This window comes from Eptatretus burgeri, chromosome 8 (genome assembly GCF_056783735.1).
Source record: "Eptatretus burgeri isolate ZD-2024b chromosome 8, Ebu_testis_v1, whole genome shotgun sequence".
NCBI classification, from domain to species: Eukaryota; Metazoa; Chordata; class Myxini; order Myxiniformes; family Myxinidae; genus Eptatretus; species Eptatretus burgeri.
Genome location: NC_140968.1, coordinates 10,299,969 through 10,316,064, shown reverse-complemented (window position 1 = coordinate 10,316,064; position 16,096 = coordinate 10,299,969). Strand labels below are relative to the sequence as shown.

General features: G+C 45.7%; 1 protein-coding gene across 5 annotated transcripts in view; it reads left to right on the top strand.

Annotated features, from left to right (window-relative positions):
• LOC147021076 (rho guanine nucleotide exchange factor 2-like) overlaps window positions 1-16,096 on the top strand; it is a 174,660-nt gene that overhangs the window by 133,293 nt on the left and 25,271 nt on the right. For all 5 annotated transcript variants that reach the window (XM_085890811.1, XM_085890812.1, XM_085890809.1 and 2 more), the window contains 2 exons: window positions 1,927-2,058; window positions 2,886-2,977. In XM_085890811.1, coding sequence (XP_085746937.1) covers window positions 1,927-2,058; window positions 2,886-2,977 — 224 coding nt within the window. The remainder of the gene's footprint in view (window positions 1-1,926; window positions 2,059-2,885; window positions 2,978-16,096) is intronic.

Genomic DNA, 16,096 nt, shown 5'->3' with positions numbered 1-16,096 from the left:
CGCTTGCGTTCAACAATTGGATTTTTTTTTTTACACTCAACGACTTTTAAACGGTACCACTCAGCTAGTTTCATTGTTTACAATGAACGATTTAAATTTCTGTCACTCGCCTTTGTTTTTTGACGCTGGCGCTCGGAAATTTTCATCGTTTCTATTGAACGTGCGAAATCGCTCAAACCCCACTATTGAAAGTAGACGCTTGCGCTCAACAATTCGATTTTTTTTACACTCAACGACTTTTAAACGGTACCACTCTGCTATTTTCATTGTTTACAATGAACGATTTAAATTGCTGTCACTCGCCTTTGTTTTTTGATGCTGGGGTTTGGAAATTTGAAGCGTTTCTTCTGAACGTGTTAAAACGCTCAAACTCGACTATTTTAAATAGACGCTGCCGATGGACAATTGGAATCATAGCCAAGCTAGACATCGAAGTGTGAACATCCTCGTCATGCCGAAGAAAAGTTTGAAGAATGCTGCAAATAAGTGTCCTGGCCGTGGCCGTGGACGCTGACGCAAGGACGATCCATTATACCGACGTCTTTCAGCCTATGAGTAACTTAAAAGTAACGTCTGTCGATGTGAGGCAACGATCGCGTAACGTGCCAACAACACGTTAATCATAGGTTAGAAATAAGTTTCGGGTTTCGCTAAACATTACCTCGGCGTGTCTCAACTTATGATTAACTTACAAGTAGCATGTGTTGACGTCTGTCAACGATCGCAGACCGTGCATACAACTTGTGGCCAGCGTAGCAGAACGTGTGAGTCATACACCGGCATACGTCGTGAAATTTCAAGCATGAAAAAATTTGAGGACAACCGAAAAGTACAACGTTTAAAGCCAACGTACAACGACGTATGGCAGTGTTTTTCAGCGTGCTCTCAATGTTATCAAAACTTACCCATAACGTATTCAACGTGTGCCAGCGTTTTAGAAAAAAAATTCAAAAATCGGCATACGTTGGCTAAAACGTCAAGGTGTGACCGGACCTTAAGCGGTACTTAAGTTTTTTTTCATATCAAGCTGACCCAAAGATGGTCATTCATTACAGCAAACAATTAGATCTTCGATCATATTTGGGTTATTCACCAGTCTCTTGCTTGGGGTAGCACCCTCATAGCAGATGATGCACACACTGCTTGACATGATGATTAGAATGTCTCACCTGAAACAGAAAGAAAAAAAAAAAAAAAACCAGTGTCAGCATGTTCCAAAAGTTCCTCAAAATAAAACAACATTCCTAAAATTGATTCATAATCAGTAGAGATAAACATGAGTTCAGTCCTGGATGGGGGTTGGGGGTGGACTCCCAGAAGATATGGGGGCTCCAGAATGAGATCTTGGGACAGGAAAATTTGAACCCCATCATTTTTCAAAATCTAGGCTCCAGATCAAACTGAAAATGCAAAAAAAATAATCAATTTTAGCACACAAATCCTATGGGATTACACTTCATACCACACTATAGTGGTTAGGGATACTGGCTTGGGATCTTAGGGTCCTGAGTTTGAGCCCCATAATACCGATGAATTAACAACAGGTGGGGTTGACTCAACCTGTCATCCTTCCGAGGTCGACAAAATGCGTACCAGTGTACTGGTATCGGGACACAGCATCAGCGACATAGTCGTTCCCCAACAAAATGATCGTGACCTGGCTGCCAAGCTGCCATACGCAAGAAGAAGAGGAAGAAGTGCTGAACCCCTTCTGCTTTTGTTTGCAATTTTGCAATTTAGGCTGAGCCATCTAAATATAGCTGTACATCCATAATGTCATGCCCCACCCCCATTAAATTAAATCACTTTTAACCTGTCACGTACCTCTCACCCCCCCCCCCATCCCTTCCAAGAATCCTTCATCGCTTTCATCCATTTATCAGTGTCCATAACCACAACTCTACGTTTCACCACTTTGTTTTACAGCTGAAAATTTGCAGCAGCAACTGGCCACGGCACTGAGTGTGTGTAGTCGGCATGAATCGCCCACATCCACCTCTGCATTGCCGAAGCGTGCAGAGACCTTTGGGGGCTTTGACAGCAACCTGAAACGGCACGGTGGGTGTCTTGATGACTCTGTCAGGTTGCACACTTCTTTAATATTAAAGGAGCTCGGTCTTGGTGTGCCTGCCTGCCGGCCTGCATGCGTGCGTCCCTCTGTCAACAATTGTCCTCCCAGCGCAGCATGCATGGACCTGTGCAGCATAGTAATACACGAATATACTCATATATGTACACGCAGCATACATTGTGAGGCACATACACGCATAAGAAGAGTTTGTTTCCTGGCATGGCCCGTGCCCAATACCTACCCCAGACAGATTGATCAAAAGAAGGAAGAGAGGGAGGGGGGGGTGGATTTTTAAAAATATATTTTGTTCTTCCTCTTCGTGGTTTGTATATTATTCGGAATTCAGCATCTAAAACGGCTGTGATGAATATCCCATTAACACTCGCTCCCTAAGTGTGTAGCTGGGCTCGCATCTCTTCACTGCCTATTTTATTTTTTCCCATTAACAACAACCATGTTTTTGGTAATTACGCAAAGATTGGTATTCCCATCAGTGAAGCGACAGGTCTTCCATTCCAGTATTGTATTAAAAGACTTCATACAACGATCGAGATTTGGTTAATCCCCGGAATTGGTGACAGTTATGGCTTGAGAAGAGGGTTGTGGGAGTGCTAACACTGGGAATTGGCAGTACCATCAATAACATTACATCGCAGATTGCTAATTCCTCACTCACCCCCAACCCTGTATTGCAATGTTTTTCTCGAATTGAATTTAAAATGGCAAAGTGACATTGTGAATATATGGTTGCTTTGTTCCTGGTAATCATTTTGCATAGTAATGGGTTTTAAAGTTAAGTCTGTGATTTATGCAGATGCAAGCAAGGAGGATGGTCAGGCAGGCGGTGGGCCTGGGGGCCAGCAGCAGGAGTTGAGGCGCACTGAATCTGATGGTGTCATTAAGAAGGTGAGAATCGGGTACATTGGGTTGATCTTTTTAGTACTGCCATCTCAGCACTCAGCTTTTCCAGGCACTCGATGAAAATGATCACAGAAGACGGTGTGAATTTTGTAACCGCTTTTTGGAAGCATTGGAAAATGAAGACCTCAGTATCGCTGACATTTTGGCTGATGAGTGCCATATTTACATGAAGGGGATGATGAATAAGCAGAATTGCAGATTTGGGGGATTGGGAAAGCCACAAGAATATGAAGAAGCATCACTTCACTCGAGAAATCGCTCTCTGGTTTGGATTGAGTTTGTCACAAATCTACGGTCCATATTTTTTGGAGACCCTAATACTGAAATGGCAGTAACTGGAACATCAGGTCATTATCTCCACATGCTATAGCCTTGCATGTGGAACAGGTTAAGAAATTCTGAAAATCTGTGATTTCAAAAATATGGATCCACATTCCATCTCTAATAAACAGCTCACTTTGCTGAGGGATAAATTTCCGAATCACCTTATCAATCACAGAACTGAATTCCAGGGGCCCTCTTCAGTGCTCAGCACTGGGGTCTCAGCAGCTCGGTCCTACACCTTGAGCTGTTTATTCTGACTCCTCTGAAGTCCTCCCTGTCTCGCTTCTCCGAACCCACTTCATAAACAAACGCTCAAACTCAACTCGTCTCCTGCTTCTGCTAGCTGACCTCACCCCTCAACTATCTTTTTTTCCTCACGGCCATGCACCAATTGGTTCGCCCTGGGCCTCTCAAGCCATGACATGCCCACCACTGCTAGCGGTTTCAGGCTGTTATTGGTGGTTTTAGCTGTCTTACCTTCAGCATGGTCTCCAGGACGTCAGCTTGCCATCCCGTCCTCAGGGAGAATTTACCGGGCTCACAAAGCTGGTTATTGGCAATCCACTTTAAAGGAAAACAAATTGACAAATTATGAAGGAAAGTGATTTAAAGACGAAGGGCAAAGGTGGGAAAGCTTGTGGACACATTACGGTAAGGGGGGGGAGGGGTGGGGTGGGGTGAGGGGGGTCTACAATTGCTTCCACAAAACAAACTTTGACATGTGACCTATCATTTTCGCACAGAAATCACACACTTTTATGCTACACATGTACTACTAATGGTATAACTTATCTATGTTACACCCGTTCCTCCCCCCCCCCAACAAATAAATATATGTACGGGACTGCACATGTATGGGACTCGCTTCTGTTTTAGATCGAGTGGGAGCGCTTCATCACGCTCCACACGTTTTGGCCTACATCTCCACATGATGGCACTTGCCTTCTGTTTTTTACCCTCACCAAAGGATTCGGAGATGGTATTGCATTTGGGTCTGTTTCTTTGTCTGTCTGTTTGTCCACACACAACTTTCGTGTTTTTCTCTGCAACCGCTTGTCAGATTGAGACAAAATTTTCACCATTGTTGCGACTACTCATGTAGAATATTTCAATGATAATTGTGATGTCACAGGTCACGTGGTGTGGCAGCCATATTGGAAAAACTTTGGACCTCTGTATCTCTGAAACCGCACCAATGAAAAAATTGAAACTTGGCACATAGCAAGTACTCATGGGCAATGAGTGATGTTTTTTTGTTTTTATCCCCCGCCACGTGGCGGAAGGGGGATATTGTTATCACCCGGGTCATCCGTCCGGCTGTCCGTCCGTCCGTCCGTCTGGCTGGCTGGGCAACAACATTTATAGCTGTGAGTGTGATAACTCATAAACTGTTCGGCATATCGAATTGAAATTTGGGTCACACATGTACCACCTGAAAAGGAAGGACCCTATTGATTTTGGGCATGGCCGCTCCAAGATGGCCGACTGGGGTGGTCGTCCGTCCGTCTGGCTGGCATGGCGTCAACATTTATAGCTGTGAGTGCGATAACTCATAAACTGTTCGGCATATCGAATTGAAATTTGGGTCACACATGTACCACCTGAAAAGGAAGGACCCTATTGATTTTGGGCATGGCCGCTCCAAGATGGCCGACTGGGGCGGTCTTCCGTCCATCCGGCTGGCTGGCATGGCGTCAACATTTATAGCTGTGAGTGCGATAACTCATAAACTGTTCGCCATATCGATTTGAAATTTGGGTCACACATGTACCACCTGAAAAGGAAGAACCCTATTGACTTTGGGCGTGGCCAGATCCAAGATGGCCGACTGGGGCGGTCTTCCGTCCATCCGGCTGGCTGGCATGGCATCAACATTTATAGCTGTGAGTGCGATAACTCATAAACTGTTCGCCATATCGATTTGAAATTTGGGTCACACATGTACCACCTGAAAAGGAAGAACCCTATTGATTTTGGGCGTGGCCGGATCCAAGATGGCCGACTGGGGCGGTCCGTCCTCTGGCTGGCTTGCTGGGTGTCAACATTTATGGCGTCAACATTTATAGCTGTGAGTGCGATAACTCATAAACTGTTCGCCATATCGATTTGAAATTTGGGTCACACAATGTACCACCTGAAAAGGAAGAACTCTATTGATTTTGGGCGTGGCCGGATCCAAGATGGCCGACTGGGGCGGTCCGTCCTTCGGCTGGCTGGCTGGGCGTCAACATTTATAGCTGTGAGTGCGATAACTCATAAACTGTGAAATGAGAGCGAGAGAAGAACCTTCAGAGTGTAGGCTTTATTCCATTTGATTGGAGCCGCTTCTGCGGGCACACCGGGGAATACAGGTTCAGCTAGGAGTACATAAGCAGTAACGTATACATGTGCAATTAATCATCGCAGAATAAATCCGCGTAAGCACGGAGTTCGATATAATCTCCATTCTCACCAGTCAATGAGCACCTTCAGTCAACGAGCACCAAGTGAACAGCCGATGTAAATGGCAATGCCCCGGGGACAATCACCCCGTGCCGCGGAGACCTCCCCTTATACGCGAGACGCACAACATGTGATCCCGCGTCATGTCCCTCAATTCACCTCAATTCACCACATTCTCCCCACCTTTAAAATGCAACTAGGGGCCCATCTTACGCACCATGATTGCTTTAGCACTATAGGAGTATACATTTCAAGCAACGTGGACTAATAGGTCTACAGAAGCATACATGCCAAGCAGTGATTATTTTGAGTTGTAGGAGCATGGAAATGAGCATCGATATATGATATAATGAGCATATAGGAGCATGAGCAGCGAGAATGCCGATAATCCCCTTTACAGATTGAGTCGTCGAGGGGGCCTTATTCGTCGACCTCTCCGGGAGTAAATGGCAGTTTCACTTGAGGGAGGCTCCCGATCCTCTTGGTGAGCCTCGACTTGTGCCGGGGATGACTCCTCGATCGCTCTCGGGTGGAACGCGGCAGCCCCGTCGCCCGGTGGAGTTCCTGGGGGGGGAACACCTGGGGAGGGGATGTCAGAAGGAGGAGTGCCAGAAGGTGGTGTACCTGCGGGAGGAGTACCTGAGGGAGCCAGATGGCGAACCGACACAGTGGTCTCCCTGCCATCCGGGAGCCTGACATGAGCATATTCTGGATTAGTGTCAATGAGTTCAACCCCCTCCACCAGGGGTTCATACTTGCTTTGTCGTACCGGGCGTTTCATGAACACTGTTCCGGGATGGGTCAGCCAGTTGGGCACCGTTTGACCGTCAACATAACGTCGCTGGTGAGTAAACATTCGTTCGTGAGGAGTTGCATTGGTGGACGTGCAGAGCAAAGAGCGTATGGAATTCAGAGCGTCGGGAAGAGTAACCTCCCACCGCTCGGGGCCCAGCCCTCTTGATTTCAACGCCAGAGTTACAGCTTTCCAAATAACCCCGTTATACCGTTCCACCTGCCCGTTACCCTGTGGGTTGTAACCCGTCGTTCGACTAGTTGCTATGCCGAGCTCTAGTAGGAATTGTTTTAGCCCGGCCGACATGAAACACGGCCCTCTGTCTGAATGTATGTACGAAGGTTTCCCAAACATAGCGAAGAGGTCAGAGAGACATCTCACGACAGTGCCCGAGGTCATATCCGAGCACGGAAATGCGAAAGGGAACCTTGAATATTCATCAACAACGGTGAATATGTATCTGTTGTCTGTCTCGGTCGGCAGGGGCCCTTAGAAGTCGATGTTTAGTCTCTCGAAGGGGGAAGTGGCCTTGATCAGTCTGCCAGATGCCGCGCCATAGAATCTGGGTTTTAGTTCAGCACAAACAGGGCATGAAGCATTCATTTGTTTAATATCTTCAACAGAATAGGGAAGATTTTGTCTGCGCACGAAATGTGCCATTCTGGTTACCCCTGGGTGGCAGAGAGACACGTGTAGGTCTTGCAAAGCCTGACTGATTGTTGCCGAACTGTAGACCCGAGAGAAGGTATCTGCAGCAGGGTTTTCCTTCCCGGGCCGGTAAACAATGTCGTAACTGTAGCAAGCTAGGTCTATCCGCCATCTCATAATTTTTTCATTCTTAATTTTCCCGTTATTTTTCCCATCAAACATGAATGCCACGGATCGTTGGTCCGTAACGAGCGTGAAGTGGTTTCCCAGTAAATAATGTCTCCATTTCCGCAGCGCTTCGACGATGGCGTACGCTTCCTTCTCTATCCCTGAGTGTCTCTGCTCGCTTCTAGAGAGAGTTCTCGAGAAGAACGCGACGGGTCGCCCAGACTGATTAAGCGTAGCAGCTATCGCGTGATCAGAAGCATCTGTTTCCACCACAAAGGGCACCGAGCTATCGATCGATAAAACCACAGACTTGCTGATATCATCCTTGAGGTTGTGGAAAGCTCTTACAACAGCGGCATCTGGTGGAAAGTTTTTGCAATGCACTAGGGGATGTATTTTCTCGGAGTATTGCGAAATCCATCTCGCATAGTAAGCGAACATGCCGATCACCCGGCGCATTGTCTGCAAGTCCTGAGGTGGTGGAAGCTCACGGAGCGGGCGCAATCGTTCAGGATCAGGCTTAATTGTGCCGTCGGCTATCGTGTAGCCGAGAAGGTCAATTGACCTTGCCGAGAATACGCATTTCTCGTAGTTGAGAGTCAGATTATATTTTCTAGCAATGCTCAAGAATCTGTCCAGATTCCTATCATGTTCCCCCTGATCCCTACCGCACACTGTGACATTGTCCACGTAAACAAAAGTGTCTTTGAGGTTTTCATCTGAGATGATGTCGTCCATAACCCGTTGGAAGCAAGCTACCCCATTCGTGACACCGAAAGGTATTCTCCTGAATTGGTAGAGGCGCCTCCCTGCCTGGAATGCGGTGTAAGGTTTGTCTTCCTCTCGGATGGGAATTTGATGATAGGCGCTTCGCAAGTCGATGGTGCTGAATACCTTATAATTGGCCACGCGTTCGACCATCTCGTCTATGCGCGGCAGGGGGTAGGCATCGAGTTGGGTAAAGCGATTGACCGTTTGGGAATAATCGACAACCATTCGTTTCTTATGGTTCTGACTGCTGGTTACTAACACCTGTGCGCGCCATGGCGAATCGCTCGGTTCTATAATTCCTTCTTCCAGTAATCGCTTGGTTTCTGAGGTGATGAAGTTCATGTCAGCAGTGGTATATCGCCGCGATTTAATCGCTATCGGTTTGCAGACCGGCGACAAGTTAGCGAACAGCTGGGGGGACGTCACCTCCGCGGTGGTCAACGCATTTAAAATTAGACGAGGTTTGCTTCCTCCAAAGGGTATTTCGACGCTCGTGTGCTGATCGACTACCTTGTCAAGAGTGGGTTGCGCTTTCTCTAGTAAGCGTTGCCGTATGTGGGCTGATCTGAGTCCTTGGATGAATGCCTCCCGTGTCGCTTCCTTTCGGTGTTCCTCGGCGCTTACGGCCCGGAAGCTGCAGTCTTTTCCCAGCTGATTCAGAGCTTGCAGGAACTGATCGATTGTCTCCCCGGCTGCTGCGGGCACACCGGGGAATACAGGTTCAGCTAGGAGTACATAAGCAGTAACGTATACATGTGCAATTAATCATCGCAGAATAAATCCGCGGAAGCACGGAGTTCGATATAATCTCCATTCTCACCAGTCAATGAGCACCTTGAGTCAACGAGCACCAAGTGGACAGCCGATGTAAATGGCAATGCCCCGGGGACAATCACCCCGTGCTGCGGAGACCTCCCCTTATACGCGAGACGCACAACATGTGATCCCGCGTCATGTCCCTCAATTCACCTCAATTCACCACAAACTGTTTGCCATATCGATTTGAAATCTGGGTCACACATGTACCACCTGAAAAGGAAGAACCCTATTGATTTTGGGCGTGGCCAGATCCAAGATGGCCGCCCATGTTTTTTGTAATAAATGGAAAACTGCTTATCTGATTTCAATTATTTTTCAATGGCGGGGGATTCCCCATCTCTGATGGTATATTTTTATGAATGGAGTGGTGGCGTGCCTGGAGGCCGAAGACATCTATGGTATTCATGGTCAGAAAGCAAGCTCGGAAAGTACAGAAGACCATAGAAACTTTCAAGCTAGAAATTGAAGAAGAAAACATGAAAATTGCTGTTTAAATCTTTGTTAAAGTGAAAGTTAAACTTGTACACATGTATTTAAAGTGAAAAATGATATTAAAAACATAAACTAACATATAAACAGCTTTTTCTTGTTGTTCCTAACCCCATGGATTTGGTACATGACTGACCACTGAAATACTCGTGGATCTGTCTGAGAAACCTGAAAGCAATATTCGATGTCATAGGAAATCATGTACACACAGTGGCATCACTTTATTTACTACAGGGTGTTTCATTAAAAAAAAATGACCCCATAGTGGTCCTGGAAACGACAGGTACTTGAATGACAGGCATTCTCGGAGCACTGTGTGGACATTATCCTTCCAACAGCATGGAGTACATGTACAGTGAGTGAAATTTAATTCACCATGTACAGTGAGGCTATGGTATTCACAAGTGTCAGTCCCAAGGAACCCACAGTATCAGGTGACCAGCTAACACAACTCGTTTCCAACCACTTCAGAATAGCATTCTTCAACTTGGATTTCTGGGGATGGCGCTGTTCAGGGAATGCTGGTGGCAATGATAGGGACTTTGAACATGCATTGGCGTTGGCCATCAACACACTGAACACACTTGGCTTTGCACTGCCATCGTCATCAGAGTCTGTGTCACCATGCACACGGTGGTGCACTTCAGCAGGGATCAGAAACATGACGAATGAGCCAAGGTTTTTCACCACATCAGTCACAGATGAACTCGAGGAGACCTTTGTTAAGTCCTTGATGGACTTGCTTGTCCCTACCTTTACACATGAGAATGCACATCGCATGTCATCTTCAATAGGATCGCCGTCGTACATGCCATTGCAAAATTCACAATACAGCTCCAAAAGCGTGATATCCACGGCCGGTGCACAACCAAACCAATCTTTAACTGACACACTGCTGCCTTCTTTGGCCACACAACATATCAGAACTACCATTGTCAGTCTATACAAAAGCGTGTCCTACTTTGAAACCTTCCATTCACTTCATCTGTCAATGAACACAGCATGCATGCGTTGGCAACCGGAAAACAAATGGCGTCGATGTTAAGGCGCAGATGCATTGGTGGGTACGCCTTTGTCCGATAGAGGGACCATCGTCGGGATGTTCGTCGGTGGGTTTAAAAGCGCAAACATGATTCTACACTGTTCTTATGTGGGAAAACGTTGTTTTGACAGTTTTTTTCACTTTATTTTAAGGCTTTTTTGAAGAAAAAAAAAATCCAGGTGGGGGATATTTCTCATGTCGGGCGGGGACGCTAAACAAGTCAAATTTTTTATGTGGCCTTATGTAGAATGCTGCATCCGATCGGTATAAAATTTTTTGCGGGTCATCTCTGGATAAAATGGTTCACCAAAAAAAAAATTGACGTCATCAGTCACACGATTCGGCGGCCCTTTTTAGGTCATCTCCACATCTCAGTAGAGATGACCTAATAACAGTCTCGAAGTCTGTCCGCCCGTCCTTACGTCCTTCTGTCCACAATCAAACCGAGTGGAGACAAATAACCAATATTGGAATGGATAGAGGTCGATGAGACATGCACAACGATATAACTTTCAAGGTCGTCCAAGGTCGAGGTCAACGTCACGAGGCTGTCAAAGTTGCGAAAATCGTCGATTTCAAATCGTATCTCCTCCCTCATTTATCAAGAGAGATCAAATGTTATTAGTGATTCAGATACTATGGATTATTATCTTGAACAACACGAGCCATTTTTTTGAAATTTGCTCTCGTTCCGATTTTTATCGTTTTTATCCGCCTCGTGGTGCGCCGGAAACCTCAACACGGTCTTCCACGCTGATTTTAACTTCAAATTCAATTATGTCTCCACCTTTCGCACTGCATAAGGTTGATCGGCACTGAAATAAACCGAATTCGACCTGAAATTCACCTTTAATGAGGGAAATGCATTGAATGCGTTGGGTGGGTGGGTGTGGGTGCCGAGGTGCCGCGGATTCTCGCAGGCACGGGATGAAGCCTAGAATTGTCTCCTCGAGGGAATGCTTACTGCTGGGGTCTGGGAGATTAATGTTTACATTTTTGAGGGTTTTAGAACACGCTTTACAGGTCTCTGTAAAAATTCCGGTGCAAAAGAGACATTTTATGTTTGTATAAAAAATATTTCGTCCGCCGCGTCACGGCTCGTCACGTGACACCACGTGCGAGAACAGACGCGTCGTTGAGTCGCGTAAAGGTTTTGCGTGTGCGGGTTGACGTCATCGCGCTTCTCTACTCTGTGGCCGAGATACGACTTGATCGACACTGAAATAAAGCGAATTCGACCTGAAATTCACCTTTCGATTGTAGATGCCCCTAATTTGATTTTGTTTCTGTCGACCTCTGGCAGAGATGACCGGCACTCCCGCTCGGGGGTATTTTTTACTTTTTATTTTATCATTATTATTTTTTAACCTTCAAAATAATCTTCTCTGAAATGGCTGAAAAGATCGAGGCAAAACTTTACACTTATGACCGCCTATCCATGAGGAGCAAAAGGGTCACACAATGACTTCATCGGTCACATGGTTTGGCAGCCATATTGGTTTTACCCTCAAACCTATAAATATACCCCACTCAAAAGAAGTCCTGTCAAGGGTTTGCAATCTCTGATTGCTGTTTTTCTTGTTTTGGTTTGCATTGGTGGGAACAATCGTCTGGGTGGCAGACAGGCTTTTGTTTCTCTGCAGATTATGCGGTTTGCATTACGGTATTCTCATGTGTGAGATATAATCTGTAACTGATTCTCACCATTACAGCCGGAGGAGGCTCATGGCACACACACACACACACACACACACACACACACACACACACACACACACACACACACACACACACACACACACACACACACACACACACACACACATACACATACACATACACATAGACATATAGATACACATACACATACACATACACATACACACACACACACACACACACACACACACACACACATACACATACACATACACATACACATACACATACACATACACATACACATACACACAGTCAGACACTGGTCTGGTAGAACATTGTGGTGTGGCTGAACATCATTGATTGGAGGGTATGGCCATGCCCACAAGCCCCTCCGCCCCCCCCCTTTCGCATTGCTATTAGGAAGATTTGGTGTTTTTATGCATTCTTGAGAAAGGTCAGTGGATGCATTGGTGCTCCATGTTGCTGATTGAAACGTCGAGTGATTGTTTGCTCAATTAAAGGTTTGGAGAACTTAAGATTAATTGATGTGATATTATTCGTGTGTGTGTGCGCGTGTGCGCGTGTGTGCGTGTGCGTGTGCGTGTGCGTGTGCGTGTGTGTGTGTGTGTGTGTGTGTGTGTGTGTGTGTGTGTGTGTGTGTGTGTGTGTGTGTGTGTGTGTGTGTGTGTGTGTGTGTGTGTGTGTGTGTGTGTGTGTGTGTGTGTGTGAGAAAAGACCCATAAAAGAATGCACAACTTATCGTACCTTCACACAAATGGGGTATGGCAGCGACAACCGTACAGAGTTCCACTTCAAGCAAAAAAAAGAAAAATAACCTGCTGTTGCAGTGGGCTAAGGAATGAAAACACTGGACACTGAAGGATTGGAAAAACATTGCCTGGTCTGATGTATCCTGGTTTATGCTGTTCCACGCTGATGGGAGGACTAGGATATGGAGAAAACTACATGAGTACATGCATTCATCATGCCGTGTGTCAACATTCCAGGCTGGTGGTGGTGGTGTGATGGTGTGGGTTGTGTTTTCATGGCACACATTGAGACCCTTGATAAAAGTGGAACAAGAATGCCACAGGATATCTGAACATCATTGCCAATCAGGTGCATCCTTTCAATGCAGCAGTGTATCCATCTGTGAATGGTTTTCTTCAGCAGGATTATGCCCCATGCCACAAGGCTAGGATTGTTCAGGAATGGTTCCACGAACATGACAGCGAATTGAGCTTGCTGCAGTGGCCTGCCCAGTCACCAGATCGCAATCCAATTGAGCATCTGTGGAAAGAGATGGAACAAGGTATTTGGAGTTGAGATCCACAACCAGCCAACTTGACAGAACTGTGGCACGCATTGGAGTCAAGATGGGCCAACATCCCTGTGGAACACTTTTGACACCTTGTGGAGTCCATGCCCTGACAAATTGAGGCTGTTCTGAGGGCGAAGGGAGTCCAACTCAATATTATGAAGGCGTTCCTCTGTGTGTGTGTGTGTGTGTGTGTGTGTGTGTGTGTGTGTGTGTGTGTGTGTGTGTGTGTGTGTGTGTGTGTGTGTGTGTGTGTGTGTGTGTGTGTGTGAGAGATATATATCTATCTATATATACACACAGTCACCTCCCACACTCTGAAAAAGCTGCATAAAGAAACCCAAGAAGGCCTACACAAGGTAAGTGCTTTGCTGTTTCAAACCCTTCCCAGAGTTCCTCCACAGCTATAAAGACGTTCACACATGAGAATCCAAATGCTACACCCTCCCTCAGCTGCCGGACCGGTTTCATCGCTTATTGGCGAATCAGCAACAGCGCACACAGCAATGTATACCAAAGAGGCTCACAAGCATGTACCATGTGCAAACGTCAAAAGCAGTCATTATATAAATAAAGACAGACCCACCCACATCTCTCACCTGTGAATGGAGAGAATAGCCAATCAGCTCTCACCTAATCACCTAAACCCAGGTAGCTTGGAATATATATATATATATATATATATATATATATATATATATATATATATATATATATATATATATATGTATATATATATGGTTGACACCTCCCACACTCCTCCAGCCAAAGAAGCACCCAAGAAGGCCTACACAAGGTAAGCGCTTTGCCGTTTCAAGCCCTTCCCAAAGTTCCTCCACAGATGTTTGCACGTGGTACATGCTTGGGAGCCTCTTTGGTGTTCATTGCTGTCTGCGCTGTTGCTGATTCACCAATGAGCGATGAAACCGGTCCGGAAGCTGAGGAGGTGTGTAGCATTTGGATTCTCATGTGTGTACTGTCAACATCTTTTTAGCTGTGAAGGAACTCTGGGAAGGATTTGAAACAGCAAAGCACTTACCTTGTGCAGGCCTTCTTGGGTTGCTTTATGTAGCTTCTTCACCTTGAGGGGTGTGGGAGGTGTCAATAATTTATGTAATCCTAGCCACCTGGGTTTAGTTGATCAGGTGAGAGCTGATTGGCTATTCCCTCCATTCACAGGTGAGAGATGTGGGTGGGTCTTTCTTTCATATATATATATATATATATATATATATATATATATATATATATATATATATATATATATATATATATATATATATATATACACTTGGTAAAACGGTCTCTAAAAATTTTTTTTTTCATTGATTGTTTTAAGTCATGTTTGCTAAACGGTGTTGTTTCCCAGAGTAAATCATTGTGTTCTTGGTTTTAAAAAATTGACAAACATTTCATGGTTGGCAATTATTGAACTTACAAGGCATCTTTCTGCCATCCGTTTATACCCTGGATTATTATCAGATACTTGTAGTCCAGTGGCTAAGACAAAAAATATGGCAGTATATTTCACTTTGTGGAGAAATTATGAAACTTTGCTCACATATTGGGGACCCCAGTAGAAACATTTTTCGATTGGGACCCAACTCTGAAACGCCCCCTGGTGGCCGCCATCTTGAGTTTCAATATGGCTGCCTAAGATATGGCCGCCTCAACTGAATCGGATAGGAATGCAATTTCATTGGCTAAACCCCAATTTTCAGCCTCGAGTAATCCAGTGAAATCAAAGACAATGCATATCTGGTGTCCGCCATCTTGAATTCCAAGATGGCCGCCATGTTCGACATATTTTCTTATAACCCTTGATCCAAATTACAAAGGACTGCAACTTCAGCGGCCAACGTCATTTTTCAGAGCACTGTCCGTCACAGGCACATAGGGATGTGCACTGGAGATTTGCTTTGTAGCATTTGCAGTTTTCTTTACAAATTTTCTTGCACTTGCAGCTCAGGAGCTCGTAGCATGCCTTAGATTCCTCGGGTAGTATGGTTCATATCACTGTCCGTATCTCGCCATCCTTCTCCCAACCCCAATCAGCTGGAGGGGGAACAACTGGGTTGGAGACTAACGACTGACTCCAGATGTGACCTGCTTGAAATGTAGCTCTCCTTGTGTGTTCCAAGAGAGCCGATGCTGTTGGAGGTACATTCTCAATCTCCCTTGACCTCTTAGTGAACAGGTAGCGCCGTGCAACACCCACGCCCTGAAGTTCACATGTACGGTCATACAGCAACACAACAAATCGTTCCAGGATGTCCATGACAGTACTCGGCACCTCATCTGGCTGTGAACACAATGTCCCAAATGCTTCTGTAGCATCTGGATATGCCTGCCATGCAGACTTCTTTCCACAGTTTGTGAAGGACACCGTATCGCAGCCAGTAAACGCATGGAAAAATGTCAGAGCCTTGGACTTCTCTGGTCCTATGTTAGCGACGATTTGGTGTACTGCGATGTGCCTGTAATTCTTACCAGTTCCAAAGGCAACCCAAAGTTCCTTGAGGCCAATGTTCAAGAAGTGAGCAATTGCAATCACCACTACATCAGTGTCCACAGTGCGGATCATCACTTTTGTATGTCCATGCCGAACCATGTCAATGACATGAACAA